The sequence below is a fragment of the Varanus komodoensis genome, unplaced genomic scaffold, assembly GCF_004798865.1.
Source record: "Varanus komodoensis strain SLA01 unplaced genomic scaffold, ASM479886v1 scaffold18_1, whole genome shotgun sequence".
NCBI lineage: Eukaryota > Metazoa > Chordata > Lepidosauria > Squamata > Varanidae > Varanus > Varanus komodoensis.
In genome coordinates, this window is record NW_025335548.1 from 175,972 (window position 1) to 196,248 (window position 20,277).

The 20,277-nt window shown below is 42.2% G+C and overlaps 1 protein-coding gene across 6 annotated transcripts in view; it reads right to left on the minus strand.

Annotated features, from left to right (window-relative positions):
- Window positions 1-7,771: 7,771 nt before the first annotated feature.
- CHN1 (chimerin 1) overlaps window positions 7,772-20,277 on the minus strand; it is a 119,031-nt gene continuing 106,525 nt past the window's right edge. For all 6 annotated transcript variants that reach the window (XM_044427073.1, XM_044427075.1, XM_044427074.1 and 3 more), the window contains 5 exons: window positions 16,684-16,857; window positions 15,922-15,999; window positions 13,658-13,795; window positions 12,106-12,211; window positions 7,772-8,692 (listed from right to left, as the gene is read on the minus strand). In XM_044427073.1, coding sequence (XP_044283008.1) covers window positions 8,521-8,692; window positions 12,106-12,211; window positions 13,658-13,795; window positions 15,922-15,999; window positions 16,684-16,857 — 668 coding nt within the window. In that variant the 3' untranslated portion in view covers window positions 7,772-8,520. The remainder of the gene's footprint in view (window positions 8,693-12,105; window positions 12,212-13,657; window positions 13,796-15,921; window positions 16,000-16,683; window positions 16,858-20,277) is intronic.

A 20,277-nucleotide genomic window follows, 5' to 3' on the forward strand; every position in this document is an offset into this window, starting at 1 on the left:
GCCTGCCTGAAAGGGGGCATGCCTTCAGAGGAAATAGGCTTCTCATGTAAAATTCAAACGGTATCACGAAAGCTCAGATATGAGCCATGGCAGAAATCTGGCAGCCAGCTGATCTGGTGGCTGAGGTGAAGCTCCTGTCCTTTGTGGCAGTCCTGCTGGAAGCCCTCTCTATCAGCTAAGAGGAGTTTCTCCCAAAAAATAAAGTCTGTCCCACCCCGGAACCAGTGGAAGATTGAGTACAGGGGTCTCACTCCAAGTTTAAGAGGTCTTCAACTGGCAGCCATAGCCCTCCATTTTGCCTTTTACATAGCTGCACTACACTACAAGGAATTATGGGAAATTTAAATGGTAGCATCTGGGAAAGGATACCAGAAACAGTGGATCATGATGGGCTGCAAGGGCCATAGCAGCTGCCCAGAAATATTGCCAGCCAGCAGTGGTCCTGTGATCACACTTTTCTATGTGAAACTGTTAATCTACTCCACCGAATCAAGTTGTAGTTTCACTGCAGAATTCAGATCCATGTTTCTTATTTGTACTACATAAACCCTAGGTGGCACTGTGGTATAGCAGAATAACACAAATACACACAAGGAAAACATGTTTTCTCTCACTTTTATAAATAATTTTCTTTGCTCTAAAAACCCCCTCACCAAAACTGTTCTGTAGACTCATGTAAAACTGGAGGGTCATGATGTCTAAACAACCATGAATAGGGACTCTCAAGTGTACAATAAATGCCTTGTGTTGAAAGGCTCTAAATTCAATGTGTGCAATGATTATTTGATTCATTGGTTTTCAACCTTTCAGATTGACTAAGGAGGTATCCCTGAGAAATACTACAAAATACACAATACCTAAGATGATGCCTACCAAAACATACATAATCTTAAGTAAAGGACTGGTGCATTTTTCTTCAAATTTAGTGTTTTATTCACACCACTAATTAATCCTGTGATTAAATGTATTTCAATTTATTAGATTTTCTTCATAGAGGCAATAGCCCTGTTAAATACCCATGGGCAGAATCCATAAATTCTGCTGGATTGTGCTTTAAAGGAGAGCGAGGTGGAAGGGGATAAGGAAAGGATGCAATTTCATGCTAAGTACAAAGGAATGGGGTTGGGTTAGAGACAAATCAAGTCTAAGTGGCTTAATTATGTGATCATCACAAGAAAAAAAGATAGATGATAAATGTGAAATAGTTTTTCTGTTGCATATTGGTAGAATACTGAAGGTCCTATAAAGATGGAGTGAATGTGAAGTGGAAAAGCAAATAATGTTATTCAAGATGAAATCTGAATATCAGGTTCTGTTGCTGAAACAAAGGCTAAATGCATAATTGAAAACATTGCCAAAGCACGCTGTTATAAATTTAATACGTTTAGACAAGTTTTAATGATAAATAACATAATGAAGCAGTTTTAACAGGACTTTCTATTTAAAAGGAAGGAAATTGTTCTTAACAAGCAGATGGATCATGTAAAACTAATAATAAATAAAACAGACTACTATTTATTTCACTATAGTTTAAAGAACAAGATTCCTATGCAGTATTTGGGTGAATCTGCATTCCATGAGAAAATGCTATAGAGCACTAATTATTAGGCATTTGCAGCACATTAATCTACAATTATATTGCTCTAAACATAATTCAGGGATTTTATCATGCTTGAAGTCTCTTTCATTTGTAGTCATGATTTGTTACCAAGGGAAATGAGAGGAGGGGGCAGCGTTAGAAGGGTGTTTTGCTTGTTACAGAAGTGCTCAGGGATTTTAGAGATTGGCAGAGTAAACTGTTACCTACTCATTTGCTAATTGTAAGGAAAAATGTGAGTGTACAACAACAGTACACGCAGCAGAAAACCTCCCGAAGAATAATGAACTGAGCTTCCTCTTCTGACCCTCCACCAGAAAATATTTGCCAGGCGGCTTAACTTCAGTGCTGGTGAGTTTAAGAGTTTCTCATGACTGTGGGTGGCTTCCTCTTAAGGCTTGTTTGACAAGGTAACCCCTGGCGCCTGTGGGTGGTTCTGAGCGCAATATAAAAGGAACATTGAACCTTCTTCCTTTCATGCACAGGACTGAACCTCCTGCAATTACCTTGAGAGAAGAAAAATACAATAATCTGCAAGACAAAAAACAGAGCCGGATTGCTGGTTGGAGTTATTGATACACACGCTTTGGATAAGAATCTCTGAACAGCTGCCAGTGTTGTTGGGAAGTATCATTAATTCTAACAGCTGCTTTTAAAAGCAAACAAGACAGTCCCAACTGAAACCACCAATCTGTTAAAACACAAGGTCCTACAGATAGGCCTAATTTTTGGTTGGGAGAACATAGCAAGAATAAAGGAATCCAATTATCCTAATTGGTCTTAATTTAGAATGCATCATTTACCTTCTGTAATACCCAATTCAACAATTCAGAAGTAAAAGACAAGAGAATTGTGCTTGATCTAGTGTGTCCTATATGTAGATGTAAGTTTGAAATAAGTTTAAAAAATGTATTTTTCTAAAAAAAAAAAAAAGTTGTGCCTTCAATAATCCTTCTGTAGATAATGCTGCTGTAACCCAGATTAATGTTGTTTGACAAATCCACCTTAGATTTTAGGGTTGTCCATCTGTTGATCTACTTTTTGTTTCAGCATAAAACTGAGATCCAGACATTACAAGATAAGGGTTTTCTTTCCTGTTTTTCGACTATAAAGCATTTAGATGGCACTGGTATAGCAAAATAGTGCAAATACACAAGAGGAAATGGCATTTTCTTTCCCCATAAAAATAATACCCAATTTTCCTTGCAAAAAACTCACAGAAAGTACTGTTTATAAACAGAAGTGAAACCGGGGGGGGGGGGGGTCGCAGTGTCATCTAAAGCAGTGGCTTTCAACCACCGGTCTGTGGACCTTTCCCGCTGGTCCATGGGGTGGGGGCACATCCAGCTTGCCGCAGACTCACGCGTGGTCTGACTGTGCTCCACCACCTCTTCCTTGGTTGGCATTGCATTTGTGGAGGGGGTGCTGGGGCTGCTGGGAGGGCCAGGGAGGGGAGAGAGGGCTCCGTGGGAGCTGGCTGGGAGCCATGCTGTACTGATTTCAGTATTTTGTCCTTTTGTTGCTTGGTTTTTGGTTGTTTTGGAGAATTTTCTATTATTACTATTATGGTGTTGTGTTTTGAAACTAATATACAGAATACTGTATTGTGTGTTTGGTGCTTTTTATTTCTGCCTCAGCAGTCCCTGAGGCTGGTCCCCAGCTGTGGAGAGGTTAAAAACCACTGATCTAAAGGACCAATTAACAACTGTGAATAGGGAATAATGATACACACACAGCAAATTTCCCCTGTAGGAAAGCTTATTTTCTCAATGAAATCTCTGCACATGCCTTCTGAGGAAAGAGCCAGTGACAATGTCAAATCTGTGCCTGTCTTATAATGTATTGCTTCCTTTGTTAAATTTGTATTCTGTCTTTCTAGCAGATCCTGTTGAAGGTAGCTAACTGTAATAAGATACAATAAAAAATAAAACTATTAAAAGACTATAAAACACAAAGCAAAAGAACAAGTCATGTAAAACATCAATAAAACAACTTAGCCCAATTACAATATGTTTACAGAGCCCTTTATGAGCCCAGTGCCAACTAAATAAGAACAGATCTTCCAATCTTAGATATAGTCCTGTAGGTTGGAGGATCTTTTCCCCTCCCCTGAAGCACCATGGTGCTTCTGTTTGCTAAATTGGTTATTAGTGTGGTAAGTGTACCAGCACTGCACGTAAAGAATTTTACATGTCCCTTTCTGAGAAATGGATTTGTGTTCATGCATGTCATAAGCAAAATCAGGGAGGGGGAAAAGGGTCAACCTGTATTTATAATTTCATTGGAAACATTTAGGTAACTTGGAAGAAAGGGGTCAATGGAGAAAAATCTAAGTGGAAAAGTTGGTTAGGATGAAACTTTACATTAGAAATTTGGGAAGGATTGCATAGTTGATGAAGGCAGTTTCAAGAAGAGAGAGAGCCAGGAATGAGAAGATGAAAGATTATTTAGATAATCTAGGAGCCCAGTGATATTTGACTCAAACATGTGTCTTAAGTGACCTGGTTAAGCTCAGCCTAACTGATGAGTATCCTGATCAGGGCCATTCAGTACTACCTTCAGCTACCTCCAGTCCTTCCACTTCTTCAGAAATTCAGGGTTCTTGGCTTAAACCACATGGGGTAGCCCAGCCACTTTGTCTTTCCCCCTCTTCAAGCCATTCTGGATTAGGATCACCATCTTGAATTCCTCAGATTCATCCATTACACTGGTTGCATTGTCCAATTTGTTGGCAAACATGACCATTCTGGCTTTGGGTGGTCAGAATAACTGGGCTCAAATGCCCCAGCTGGGGAGTACCTGGCAGGCGGTGGCACTGTAACTATACCAAAAAAGCCAGGCTTAGGAAAATAATCTATGGCCCGTCAGCCACTAACCACTTACTTCCTGCATCCTGGCTGCTGCAGTCAGGCTCTGATGCTGTGCTTGAGCCAGCCTTTGCCAGGCGCCCAGAACCGTGTGCCCATCAGAAGACGGAGAAGCTGAATGGCCCAGGAAAGATCTGCACAGGGGGCTTTTAGTAGCAGGTGATGCCTGACTCACTGGCATGTCACATGATGCACCTCCCAAACTGACCTCTGTGTGCTTTTTCTGCCATTACTTTCCTGGATTTCTTCAGTTCAGTTACGTTTTTTAAAAAAATGTGTTTTATGCCGTCCATATGTTTTATTTTTTTCTCTGACATATATTTCAGTCTGTGTTAAACTTGCAAAACTGCTCTGTGGGCGGGGAGGAGGGGTGCTTTAGTGCCTACAAGGAGCAACTGGATTAAAATGCCCAGACGGAGATGTCTACTCAGAAGTAATTCACATTGTCTTCAGTAGTGCTTTGCTCTTAGGAAACTCTGTACAGGTTTACTTCAGTTTTTGAGAAGGTGCTCTGAATTCCTTTTTTTTTTTTTAGAAATCCTTGCCCTTTTGCATCAGGGAACCTGTACATGATTAATCTAAAAGACACAAACAAAACTTAAAGGGCCATTTCTCTGTATGCACCACCTTTCAAACAACTCCTACAAAACGCTCACAATTGCAAGATCACAGTTGAAACACAGTCGAAACTGCACTGTATTCATTAGCAGGTTCCCCTGCAGTGGTAAATACATTCTGCATCAATACACTGACAGTACTTCCTGGTAAATGGAAGGTGCTGTACTGTAGATCCCCCAAAGTGGCAGAAGGAGGGAGAATTTGGGTGGGGAGGAAGAGAAATCAGTTAAAAAATTATTAACAGTTAGAGAAGCATAGGATGCTGGAAAGGAGGAGGAGGAGACTGCAGAGGATGAGGTGGCTAAGTGGAGTCACTGAGGCAGCGGGTTTAGGCTTGGGTGGACTCCGAGGGATGGTGGAGGACAGGAGAGCCTGGAGGAATGCTAGTTTGTGACTAAACGAAAAGAGAGAGGCATAGACTATTCTTTGAAGATAATAGGCCTTCTCAGGCTTTCCCCTCTACTGATATTGCCCAAATGAGCCGCTCTGTTGCTTGTAGAGGCAATTGCTGCATGTGTATGTGGGTTGCCTGGGTCAAGGGTCATTGTCTTTTACTTGTTACATGTGAGGAGATGGAGCGTGTGTTTCCATCTAGGAGGAAGAGGGATTCTTGGTAAAGTGAAGAACTCACATTTCTAATCTTTTCCTCAATATTATTTCACTAAAGTCAGTATGTGGTTGACTTCTCATTAAAGCAGCAACCTAGATAGATTTCTCTCTTCTCAAAGCTCAAGCTGTTGTCCCTTGTCATGATCATGTTGTCCCTTTCCAGAAGATCAAAGTGAAAGTTTTCTAAGCTACAGTCCTTTACAGAGATAGGCTGGCTTTGCAATGCAGAATAATAATAAAGTTAACAACTAGCATCAATTAAAGTAGTGGTCCCTCGGTTGGGTGAAGTTAACTCTTGCCTAAGTTAGAAATTACTTCCAAACTGAATTCCCTCCTCCCTTTTCCTCCAAAAGGGGTTAGTGCTACCCTGATGGACATGATGGATAAATTCTGGCACTGTGTACTGCCCTTATCATTATATTGACTTTACTAAGAAACCCGGAAACAGACCCCAAGTTTCTAGAATGATTTCTTCCTGTTTAAACCATTGACGGATATTGTGTGGAGATTAACTGTGAAGTCCCTGGGGAGTGTCTTGAGCAGTAGAAATGGGTATTCTTGATAAGGGCTCTGAGGTTCTAGAAAACCTGGACTACTCACTTTAGTTTTCAAAGTAACAGTTTTACATTAGGTATCATACAACATTTGTATGATTTGAAATTTTGAACTACACAAATTTTATTTTAGAATTGTAGCTTTTTGCTGTCTCTCTTGCTGTGTGTGTGCGCGCGCACGCACATGCGCTTCTTTCACCCCCCCCTCCCCCCATGGAAGATGTCTGAAAACTTCAGATTAAGGCCCTCTAATGACTGAGGATCTGTCATTCCTACAGACTGGGCTATGTATAAAGCAGGCAGAAGGGGCCTGGAAATCAAACAATGTTGCAGGATGATGTTTATAGAGCTTCTACAAACTGAATTCTGTAAGAAAGAGGGGAGAAATGGTGCTTGTGGAGTGGGACTGTGATAACCCGCTTTGAAATATGCAATCAAACTCTACACACTTGGCTGCCTATTTTGTCAAAGCTTGCCACTGATAAATTTCTAGAGGATATTATATATGAAACTGTGTAAGATATGACAGCTATTTCAAGGGGACTGCAGAAATACTGATAGCAACTATTTTGCATAATTTGCTAAACCACATATAACCAAATGAATAATGTATCACTTTAGGTCATTTTTCCCTGATATGAAAGGTGAAGGGGAATTATGAGGTCACCATTGAACAACTGAAGTCTAAACTTAAATGTGGAATACTCTCACTTGTGTTGTTAGTTGTGCACCATAATGTCTTATTAACCATACCTGTAATTGGAATGTATATTTAAAATTAGTTATTAAAACTACTTTTTTGATAATTTATTATGATGATGATTTAACCAGCATGTTGTAAGAGAAATGAAATGTTTTTGTTGAAATAGTTTTGGCAGTTAACATGGCATTATTCCTCTGTAGCTGCATTTTCTGTGTGACTGGGAAAAGCACAGGAATGTTCCAGATCAAGAAGAGATAATTTGTCCTGGTTGATCCTGCAAGAAAATCAGTTTTAGTGTAAATACAGCCTTAGTGTTAAGTAGTGCCATTATCAGCTCCATCCTAAACTGCTGCAGCAACAGGGGACTCTTCTGCTATAGCTGGAGTGTAATTCAGTTCAAGGCAACTGGAATTGGGCCATGTGCCTCTGCTAACCTCTTATGATTTCTTTAATCAGTACAACACTGGGCCAGAGCTAAGTGTGTGGGGATAGTCCAACAGGGAAAATTACTTTAGCTAAACTCCCCTAGCAGTTGCACCAAAGGGCAGGGATACAATGGCCCAATGCAGACTTGCTATCTAACTCTCCACAGCAGAGTATTGAACCGACCAAACCTATGGAGACTTAAGTTTACTAATGCCAGTGGGCCTAGGCAAACTTTTCTCTGTATAGGATAGGGTAGCAAATCTTCAGTCCTATCCTATGTACATTATTTGGGACCAAGTTTCGTTTAACAAAGGTTTACTTCTCAGATATATATGCATAGGAAAAGCTGCATTTCTCTAATCATGCTGACACTGAAAACAAAAAGATTGCAGATAGGTTTGAGATTCAAAAGCAAAACTTTAATAAATTAATATGCATGCCCAATAAAAATACAAAAAGACAATTTAAAGTAACAACAAATCAATCCTCAGCCAGTCGGTGTTGCCATGTTTACTTGGATCCATACAAAAAGGCATTACTTAAATTGGCGATCAGAATGTTTCTGGTGGAAGAAAGTATATTCCATCACTAAAAAAATTGTTATGGAACTTAACAAGAAATTATCTTTCAAAGTAGGAAAAGAATGACAGGTGTTGTCAATGAATACTTAGAGGTCTTGGTTTACAGCATTCTGCTTTCCCTCACCCCCATGAAATATCAGAAACTAATTACCCAACTTAAAAAGAAATCCACAACAGATTTACATTGAGAAACATGCTAACAATCACAGACTACCCCAGATCACAGATGTTGCGCTGTTCCTGTACTGTCCTTTGTAAGTAGAAGCCTCACAAAAGTTGGTGAACAACAAGCAGATAATGTAAGCTTGAATTTCCTGTACTACGTATGATGAAACAACCCAGACTATTTCTAATACTGGAAAGTACAGTATATTAATATTTTTCAACATTGTCTGAATGATGTCACAGAAGCCACAGAATAAGCATCTTTCACACACTGAAACTTCACAATAGGAACTCAGCTACAGGAGCTGGCTCAATTACTTCAAAACATTCCTTCATCATCTCCGGAGTTTGTTGATGTCCATTTAAGACAGACACACACACTCACACCCACAAACAGAGTTCAGAATAAAATATCTTCATTTTTTATAAGCATCTCCACCACAAGTCTCTGATAACGGATATCATTCAGGGCAGCCATGGCATCTATCTCTGGCGCATGCATAAGTGTTGGTCCAAAAACAATGCCAAGATTCTCTGCATTCATGAGATTCTCTTTTTCATGGAGTGTTACCCTGTAACAAGAAAGGCTGTGGTCAGAAGGCACAATCCACCGTCACCTTGCTTTCACGAGCACAGAACTCAAAAGCTTCATCTACGCTAAAAATTACAGGCAGTTTCAAGCAGGGGTCCAGTGCCATGCCTGCAGCCCTCGCCTAGTGCCAACATTTGCTGGGGGGCAGGGTTAGTTACGAAGCATAGTATTGCAGTACCAAGTTCTGTAAAGCAGAACTGAGGGGGAAAGGATGCTTTTGCATTAGATGGTGAAGCCACCAAGGTGTTATCACAAATGTTTTGTTCTTGAGAACCATTTCAACTCCACAGACCGGCATTGAGACAGGAGGCCATCCCTTCAGCTATCCAGTTCTGCTTCTTATGAAAAGAGGCCATTTTCTCCTGGAACAAGTCATTGCCACATTGCTGGAGTAGACCAAAAGTCTGGACAGAGAGAAAATATTTCTGCCTCTCATGATACTAGTTGTCTCACCATCATCCAATGAAGCTGAATGGTCAGAACAGACAAAAGCACATAGGTAAACTGTGGAAGTTTCTGCCCTGAGTATTAGACAAATTCATGGCTATTAGACTAATGCTAGGGTGGCCAATCTAGTGCCTCCCAGTTATTTTGGACTATATCTCCTGTTATTACCATTGCCTGTGCTTACTGATGGGAGCTGTACTTGAAAACATCTGGAAGGCACCAAGTGACCAGCCCTGATCTCTCTCTCTCCAACCAGAGGCAGCAGGGGGGAAAATAACAGGAGAACTGTCCTGATAGCCTCTTGTGGGTTTCTCAGAGGTACTGGACTAGATACACCTTTGGCCTGGCTGAGCAGGGCTCTTCTTCTGCCCATCTAGTCCAATATACTCTTTCACACAGTGGCCAAACTGATGCTTCCAGAAAGCCCACAAGCAAGGAATGAAGGCAGCAGGGGAAGAGAGTGGGAGGGAGAGGAAGACCACTTCATGGGCTGCTCCTTTATGCTGGCTAGTCCCCCCCCCACACACACACACACACGTCTGTTTTCAGCTGGCCTATCAGAAGAATCCTCAGAGACTTCTTATATGTCGATTGAGTTTGCTGTGGTAATTGTTTTGCTGTTACTAGCAAGCTCATTGGAAGGATATTCTGAAAGGCAGGGCTGGAACAATTGGGATTATCTACTTGTGCAAAAATACCTCCCAGATTAAAATGCCATTATGGGCTTCTTTGACAAGGATAAAGGAGTACAAATGAATCCTGTACACATGTAAGTTTCTAGAACCTCACATGTCCCAATCCTATGCTCATTGCATGAGCCAACGCGGCACATCAACATGTAGCACACACTCTGTATGAATAAGTACCTACGAATTACTGTCTCCCTTCCCCAGTTTCTCCCTTAATGGCACAGCATGCAAATAGCTGTCTCAAGAGGCCACGGTCGGCTTTATGGCAGTGAATTGCTTTTCTTAGAACAAATTTACATCTGTAAATTAATTTATGAAGATTCAACAAAAGCTCTAACATATATTTCTGATCTACAACTCGAAATAAACCACTTTAGAAAGCAATCTTATGCTCCCTGGGTAATGCAGTGCTCTGATCTCAGAAGGAGAAGCTGGAGATCTGGCCAACTGCATTTGATAACAAGATGCTGTTAGTTGGCCCCTTGCGGAAACATGTCTTAGTGAGCATCCCTATTAAGAGGTTGCTTTATGTTGAGGCTGTGAAGCAGATAAGGTTAACTGTTCTCATATGTGGGGCAATTATATGAAAATTAAATGTGAACATTTTGAGTTAGTGCTGTCAGTCCCTGCTGGCCTTCCAGCACCTTCATGCAAATGAGTATTTTTGGAAGTTCAGCATAGACTACAATCTCCACAACTCACTCTTTCCTTCTTTTCCTTTTTGCTTGATTCATTTTATGTTCATGTTATTTCTTTGTTGCTTTTTTCTTACCTTGAAACTGTTTCTCTGGATTTTCATTTAGAATTTTACTCTTATTTATAACTAGAGATAAGAGAGGGAGTGGGGTGACAGAATTTATGTATGCTTATAGAATTAAAAAACAACTAGTAGAAATTAGACCTGAACTGTCCAATGCCCATCTGTCAATAAATCTCATTACTATGTCACTGAACTTTTCAAAAGAAAACAGTACTTGGGCTCTACCAGGAGAATGACAAGGTGGTTATTAAGCTTCAACAGATAATGTAGTGAACTTTCCCAGTGTAGTTTCCTGAAGCCCTGCCAAGACCTGATGGCCTTCAACTTGTTAGAAAGGGTATCACAGAAAACTGTTGCCACAGAGTTGCCTTCTTCAACCATTCTGTAAACAAGGGTTGCTTTTGCGGTGAGAAAAGACACTGTTTGCCTTGCTGAAGCAGCTTCATACCCTTCCCCATTCAGGAAAGTGGGTTAGCACCCCAGAAACTTTGAGAGATACTTTAAAAAGCCATGGCAAAAAGTGATGTTTTTTGTTCTTGGCCTGGGGAAAGGAAGTGACATGTCATTTGCCCAGGAAACTCTGGAGGCTCATGCTCCATCTCCTGGCCTTTTCAAGGAAACCAATATAGCCATTGAAAAGGAGAATATAAGCTCATTTTCTGCTTGCTTGTATTGTGCATCCATATTCATAACTGTATTTCAATCAACTGTATATCATCTTTGATACAAGGGGCTTTGTACCTTCCTCAAATCTAAGTAAAATGACTTGATAGACAAAACCCCAAAAGTGAAAACAGGATGTGATTTAACCAAAGGAAAATGTTCTTATTTTTAATAGGAAAATTGTAGCAATGTGTTCTACTTTGCTAAAATGTGCTTCATTTTAGCCTAGATTTTGTAAGGTAGCCTGAACTGTGGCATACTTTACAAAAGCAAGGATTTTATTTGCTCAGAATGAAAAAATCTCTGAAGCCAGGGCCAAGCACTAAATATTGGTAGCTAAAAGCACAGGATACTCAATGATCTGGATTCAGGAACAGGAAGCCTGGATGGGATCTCAGACTTGGTTTCAGAAATTACTCGAAAAGGCATTATAAAGTATCTGCTGAGGGTGTTCTCTCTATTTTTAAGGCTTTAATTCCTCCTGCTCAGAAATCAAAAGGACAAATCTCACTTATTTCCCTGCAACTACAGAATAAAGACATTTTCAGAGCATTGTAGAGGAAATAAATGTGGGGAGGGTCTATGACCTCACAAAGACCAAATACTTCCCAACCAATGGAGACTAGTTCCTCTGAATCTATAATAAGCCTGCTTTGACAGGAAAATGTACCTTACTTGCTAGATGGCTATTCACAGATAAACGTACACACACACAATAATGGACACCTGAGTGAGCAACATAGGGTTTAATGTCTGCAGCAGTCAGCCCAAGAACTTGCAGCACCAAATTCTCAGTGGTGTTTGAGAAGAGGACAGGACCTTTCATTACCATACCTCTTTAAATGTGCCATGAGATAACGCAGTGTTTCACAGTGTGCAGGAGGCAGTAGTTTCAGGGCTTCATGGAGGATTTCCAGCTGTTCATCAGGATCTGTGGTCTCTGAAATGGAAGCAGCTGACCATCAAATTTAGGCAAAATGATGCCAAACCATGAGGTTTGAGGAGTCTCCTCCCAGATACTTCTAGCCTAACATGGTGTATCTAAACATTACTGCCACAAAGGCAAAACAGGCAAGGTATGATCTTCCCTTTCAGCTTCAAGTGTTTAAAAAATTCAGGCTCTCCAAGTCTCTCTTTAAGTAGAAATGAAGAGAGGAAGGAAGGCCAGGCATGGAGAATTAGAAAAGCTGTTTGAATCTGCACTTAATACTGATGACTATGCAAAGAGAAAAGAGATGTTTTATTCAGATCACATGGTTAATTTATCCACTCATGAATATAGGTAAAGCATTTATCTACTATGGGTGCAGGTTTTCCTGTTTGGCTATCTAATCCACATTGCCTACCTCAGAGAGGACTGGTCTGGCTGAGGCTTTTGACCAGGGATGCGCCTGCTTAATGAACCCAACTTGATCGACACCCGATTTGTAAGCGGATTGCAACATGGACCTCCTTTTGTTTTCACACTTCTCCAAATGTCGTGACGTACCCAATGCATGTAAAATGCATACGTTAGCACAAAAATACTAACAAAAGTGTCCATTATTTAAAATGTGTATTTTCTTGAAGAAATGGGATAGAATAGACTTATGAAAAACACATGTGGAAGTGATGCAGACCAGAAACAAAGAGAGCTGTCCATCTCTAACATTAACAGACCAATAATGTGCTAGGGACAGACAAGAGGTGAAGCCTATTGCTTTCATCTCCTGGCTGTGAGCGCCTCAGAAGCATCTGGCTGGGTTTTGGTGAAAATTATATGCCAGCTTAGATGAGCCTTTGGCCAGTTCTTACATTCTCATGCCTAGAACACCACTCACCATTTCTACCTAACAAGCTACATGATTTGTATTTGTCAGGATCTTGCTTGAAACATATAAGCTGTCATTTACAGCTACTTTGTTTCATTGTTTTCCAAATTTACCTGAAGAACTCCGGTAGCTTTCATTCTATTTTGTTAACTGATGTATTTGGTATCCAATTCCTGTTTTGAACTGCACAGTGTTCAGTAACTGAGAGGTTGTCCTTGTCGTTATACAATACTGAGGCCAATTAATTATATGAATTCCACAAGATAACTGGCTCATCTCTATCTCCATTAGACTTCAAAATGTCTTCAAAATACTGCCAAAGCATCACTGTTGGTTTTCCGACTCTCTCTATGCTTGGCATGGCACTCAATATAGCAAGATATTCCCAATACTACTACTGAAAAAGGTGCTTGCTTCAACTAGCTCTTTAAAGTATATAATGGTAAAACCTAATCTGATTGCGTATTTATTGCTTACCCCCCATAAATAATGCCAAGCAAATAAAACATGAACAATCTAAATAAATGACAATAAAAACACAGAAAGCTAAAACACACACACAATTTAAAGCTTACTTGCAGATTCTATAAACTTTGGGTAGGCATCGTATGTAATTAGTGGAATTGGTAAATCCCTGAAGTACAGTTTAAGTGCACCGGTGATAATATTAATATCTTCATACATATTCACAGAAATGTCTGCCTTTTCTCCATCTGTGTATAAAAAGAGGGGAGAGGCAAGTGAGCATGCACTAACACAAAACCGAGAATCACAAATCACAGCGATGTTTAAGGCACGTAGGTGTTAGATACTATAAGCAGGGAGAAGTAAACAGAAAAGGAAGGCACTGTCTTTTGAGATAAGGGTCGCTGCTGCGGCGTACGGACTTCTGACACCATGGAGAAGTGGCTAACAAGGAGAAAGCTGCCCCAAGGCACCTGAACACATGCCCTGTGTCCCCTGATGGCACACTTCACCCAATCCCCATTCCCACAGAGCTGTGACTGACTTTAACGGGCTTCGGACGGACGTGATGCTTGGCAGTGCGCCCTGGTAACAACAGCTCTGAAAATAACCCCACTGGCATATGTGGGGCTGCTGCGCTCTCTTCTTGTGTCACTTACTGTGTGATGAGTGATACAGGGTGGAATGCCCTCCTCCCGCCTCACTGACCGCAGCAAATGCTCTCGTCGAGCAGGCCAGGGAAGAGCATGCAATGGCATCCGCCCCGGAGGGAGGTGCTGCAAGTCCTGAGGAAGAGGATGGAAGCACATGGCCGAGCTGCGCTTGGTGACGGAACGCCGCTGCAGCACGTAGCTCAGCCTTTCCTAACCTTGGCGGGGAGTGATGCGAGCTGCACTCCAACCCACCTGGAGAGCAACAGGCTGCAGAAAGTGGGCATAGATTCAACTCAAGCAGATTAGTAAGAACAGAACTGGGTAAGAGGGAACTACGGAATGGAAAAAAGGGGAAAGTGGGGGCAGGCGAGGAGAACAGTCCACTAGGGAGGCTCTGAACATGGCAAAGGATGATCTAATTTGCCCAGTAATTAATAGTTAGATTACCTGTGTTGATCATATGGTTTTTACTAGGATGTAGAATAATGTTGCGCTACCTTTAAACAGACTGTAAACATGGAGATGTAGGAAAGATGTAGGAAAAATCACTGGTTATGGAATGGGTGCAAGTACTTGCTCCTTTTAACCAAGTAGGGTGTTGTACAGCAACGCTTCGCCCATTCCAAAAATGGCCAAAAAAGCCATTTTTGCAGCACTCCTGTACTGGGGCTTTTCCTTAGCAGCACAGCATTATTTTGAGCTCCAAATCACATGCCTTTATATCAGTTTGTTCTTGTGTGCATAGAACATTTTACATGAAGACAATATTCAAGGAAAAGCTTTGAAGGTCTTCAAATTCACTGGAGCCAAGTTAGTGTAGCTGCTGAATAATAGGACAACTCATTGTGGGGAAGTAGTCGTGATGGGTTGTTGTGCCATCTGAACCCAAACTGCTTCCCACAGGGTGGCCTATTTTTCCAGCAAAAAGCCACCCCAACAACCCATGGCTTGTTCTAAGGGTTGATGAGTGTTTGTGCCATCCTACTCAGGAAACAAATTCATTTCAGGCAGCCACGATCAGTGACCCATTTGGCAGGCATTTGGCAGGCGTGGCAACCGCCCTGCTACTTTTTGCAATCTTGCCCTTGGCATTGCCTTGAAGTGTATATCACTCGTTTGCCCCTGTCAAAACTGGTCCCAGAAAATAGCATAATTGTGTTAAATGTGTGTATTTTCATATTTTGCTGGTCTTAAGGATAATCTTGCCCGCTTGATTCCTTGCCTGTTTCATTTGTCAAAGGGAGCAGTGGTACCATGTAGTAAACAGACTAATACGGTGATAGTGCATACAGATGAATTTTTGCACAGTTGCCAGGGACCAGTTGGTCACCAAAAAGCACAGGAAAAGGGCAAAAACTTGCCCAAGTAAGTGCACCAAAGGGGCTAGGGGACAGTATCACCCACTTCACAATGCAATCCTCTGGATTTACATGCTGAGCAGACACTTCTCAATGCCCTCCATCTCTTCAGCACTTCCCCAAGTTTCTGGCTCTTCCAGAAAGGGGGGATATAAACTCCCCTGGCCCCTTTTTGTGGCTCCTTTTTCGAGCACTTACAGCTGCAGTTCCATGATAGCTTAAAACGCAGATGTATTTGCAAAAGTAAAGGCTGGGAACAAAACGGATCTGCCGGGGAACTGCAGCAGTGGGTGAACAACCCGTGCTATGCAGCCTGGGGTGCTGGATGCAGCAGTTATGGGCAGCATCTTGGGGAGAATGTACCTCGATCGAACGCCATTTTGACATCTTCAATTAGGTCACTGAATCCAGATACTCTGTAAAGTCCTTCAGAATTGAGGCCTGTTGAGGTAAAAACAGCATTAGATTGTACTTAATTTTTCTTTTTCTGACAGTCAGCTTCTTTACTACCCGCAAAGGAAAAGGTCTGAGCGAAGCTTTAAAAGCTTAATCTTTCTTTCTGAGCATACATTTCACTGCCAGTCTTCATTCCAAAATAAATTGCACTGTTAGGATCATTATATAATTATGATAATGGCCCCTGGAATGGGGAAGATTACATAGGAATCTGTAAACAGACCACTCACATTAGAATATTTAAACTGATTTACATATATTTAATTATAAGCAAAAAGCAAGTAAAGAGTCATCAGACATGGAAAATACGGACAAGGAGATGTATAATTACCTGAGACCTAACCATAGCTATCTAATTTATCTATTGTTTCTCACAAAAAATATATTGGGAAGAGTATTAGTACGCAAGAGATCACTTAATAGCAGGCATAAATATCCTCCAAGAGTGCTGAAAACAGTGTTTTTGTATCTTGTACAATAAAAGGAACTTCAGAACAATGATAAAGAATTCCTCAGAGAAATAACATGTCTAAAGTTAATGCAAAGTTAAATATTGTTCAGGGAACTGGGCAAGAACTGCTTTGAGCTGAAATTCAGCTAAACCTCAACCGATTTAGGCCACTCTCAGGAGATTAGCAGCAGAGCAAGCAAACCAACAGCATGCCTTACCTCTAGATTCAATCTCTCTAATGCACATGTCGACAACCATTGGTCTCTTTGTGAAGTGCGCTTTGACTAGGGTAGTGAGATCACAGCTGTACACTTTTTTGACATGCTTCAGGTCTGGTTTGCAGTCATTTGGGACCATCTTGGAACACTGCTTATGAACATTTAACCCACAGTCTGATGGAAACAAACAAACAAACAAACAAAGGCGTTTGAGGAATATTACCACCTTGGTTTTAAAAGTTTATAGAAGGATACTGGCTTAATCCATGACCGCGTCACTGCAGCCTCAGTCTTCACAATAGTTTGGTAAAGTAGGCAGGCTACTGAATGCTTGGCCAAGCAATGTTCTTGTGAGGGTGGTCCGTCATCTGCAGGATTTTCTGCATGCAAAGGCAACGTAGGTCTTTGGCGCACAAGTTCTAAATGTCTGATAGAAATCAAAGATATAGGCTAAGCTTCTGATGCAGCCCAACTAAAGCTGTAGCCATCGACATGTTTTTCCCAGAAAAAGAAATAAGAATGCCAACAGGTAAGTATCAGCAATAGATACTAATGCACTGAGGTACTGCACAAAGAGCCGCTGCCCATCACAAAGGAAGTTCTGGAGGACTGCCTTTTGTTTACAGCTTTTCTGGGTCCATTTTCAAGCACTGCATGAGCAGATCAAACAACCCAGTCATTTGATACATTCATGGGAAATGCGACTAGAGTTGGCAACCTCAAGGAGAACAGATCTATCAATGGATGGGTACTCAGCATGTAGCTAAATGGAAGCTCCGTGTTCAGAGGCACCATGCCTGCAAATACCAGTGGCTAGGAGGCTCCGTGCCTTGCTCTGAAAGCTTTGTGGAGGCACCAGGTTGAGCAATATTAGGAACAAGTGCTGATCTAGAAAAGGGGTGGACAGAGGGCTAGGCGGCACCTATGGGTAGATCTCTGGGTGATCTGCTGTGGAGCAGCAACGACAGGCAACCCCTACTTCACAACAGAGACAATGAAGAGGTTCTTTCCCCTACTCTCACTCCAAAAGCAGGCTGTTGAAGCTTGTGGGGAGATCAGGATTGGATTCTTGTGCAAGCTCAGCACTGTCCTGGACTAAGCATTTGCTCAAAGGTACTTGCTCCTTAACTCTCAGTGTCTGGTGCAGCCATTTTGCATTTGGTTCCCTGAGGTTCAAATCTTGGAGTCTGAATCTTGGAGACCCGGGTACAGTACTGAATCTGCCTTGGTCGCCCTGTACGATGACCTGTGCAGGGAGAAGGACAGGGGGAGTGCATCCCTGTTGGTTCTTCTGGACCTCTCGGTGGCTTTCGATACCATCGACCATGGTATCCTTCTGGATAGGCTTGCGGGATTGGGAGTCGGAGGCACTGCTTTGCAGTGGTTCCGCTCCTATCTCAACAGTCGATTCCAGAAGGTAGTGCTGGGGTACTATGTCTCTGCGCCATGGCAGCTATGCCATGGAGTACCACAGGGCTCCATTCTATCCCCTCTGCTATTTAACATCTATATGAAACCGCTGGGAGAGGTCATCAGGAGGCGTGGGCTGCGGAATCATCAATACGCTGATGATACCCAGCTCTACCTCTCGTTTTCCACTAATCCAGGTGAGGCAGTGGCTGTGCTGAACCGGTGCCTGGCCGAGGTAAGGGAATGGATGAGGGCCAATAAACTGAAACTCAATCCAGACAAGACAGAGGTCCTGTTGGTTGGTGGATCGGGCTTCGGAGAGGGTGGATTTGACCTGGTCCTGAATGGTGCAACACTCCCTCTTAGGGACAAGGTCCGCAGCTTAGGAGTACTCCTCGACCCGGAGCTTTCTTTGGAAGCTCAGGTGACAGCAGTGGCGAGGAGCGCCTTCCTTCAGCTTCGGCTGATTAATCAGCTGCGCCCCTCCCTGGAGTACGACTGCCTGGCAACGGTGACACACGCGCTGGTGACTTCCCACCTAGACTTCTGTAACGCGCTTTACGTGGGGCTTCCCCTGAAGACGGTCCAAACACTTCAATTGGTGCAAAACAGAGCTGCCAGGTTGCTGACGGGGATGGGGCGTTATGCTCACATGACTCCAGTCCTCCGTCAGCTTCACTGGCTTCCCATTGAAGCCCGGGCCCAATTCAAGGTGTTGGTTATGACCTATAAAGCCCTAAACGGCTTGGGTCCTGGCTACCTGAACGAGCGCTTACGTCCGTATATGCCCGACCGCCCCTCGAGATCTGCGGGAGAGTCCCTTCTCCGGGAACCCTCCATGAAAGAAATTAGGAGAGTAAGTACTCGGAGGAGGGCTTTCTCTGCGGTGGCGCCCAACCTATGGAATTCACTCCCCAAAGAGGTCCGCCTGGCACCGTTGTTACTGGTTTTTCGGCGCCAGGTAAAGACCTTTTTATTTAAACATCATTTTAATTGTTAAAATATATGATCTGGCCAGGGCAACTTCTTCTTCCTTCTCTTTTCTCCTCCTATATTCTTTATTTACTTATTTTATACTGTTAATTTTAATTTTATATTATTATGTTTGTATCTCAGTGTATTTTTTGTATTTTTGTATTTAGTGGTAATTTATTATGTTCTATTGTATTTCAATGTACTTTATTGTGTTGTAAGCCGCCCCGAGGCTTCAGCAAGGGGCGGCATAGAAATGTTATAATAATAACAACAACAACAACAACAACAACAACAACAAAGCTTGGAATTTGCCCACCAGAATGCCTGTTGGTCTGATCTAGCAGGGCTTGGTTTATGTTCAAGAGCTGCCAGGGCTGAATTAGCCAATCACCGAGTGAGAGGGGGCTCATATCTGGCAGCCCTACCTCTGACCGCTTCCCTTCACTTTCCCACCCCGTGCAGCAGAGGACATGTCACATCCGTGACTTGCTCTGGCAATTCTAACTAAAGGATCTCAAATTGCAAGACCTCCTGAGACTTTGGAGAACTGTTGCCAGGGAAGACAATGCTGAATATACACTCCTGTGCACTGCACAGACTAATGGTCTGATGTTACGGCAGCATTCAGATAGAAATGCTCTGGGTAAGTCTTGGCTTCAGGTGCTTCCTCCTTCCCTCTGGTATTACAGCAAATAGATTTGGAAGCTTTTGCTTATGTTTGAACTAACCACAGTTGGTTTCTGGAACTTGGTTAGTTGCAACAGTAGGTTTATGAAACCACGTTGTTTTAATAAACCATAGTTAAGATTAACCATAGTTTAGGGTTTGGGATGTGGATAACTGAAAATGGAGGGGAACACTCCTGATCTCCTCCTAACAGCCAAGCTGGAGCAGGGGGACTGCATGAGCCCTTTTTCTCACACAAATCTGATCAGGTAACAATAAACCATAATTAATAATGTCTGAACAAGGTCCATATGTCCATGTAGTCCAGTCTGGTCTGCTCTGACAGGCAAAGGTGATTCCTAATTCTGCTTTTAAGATTTCACCTGTGCCTTTATTCATGCAAAACAAATACTATATCATGGAAGTAAGTCCCTTTCTCTAGGTGTGTGTGCCTGTGTGTTTCTGTGTGTGTGTGTGTGTGTGTGTGTGTGTGTGTGAGAGAGAGAGAGAGAGAGAGAGAGAGAGAGAGAGAGAGAGAGAGAG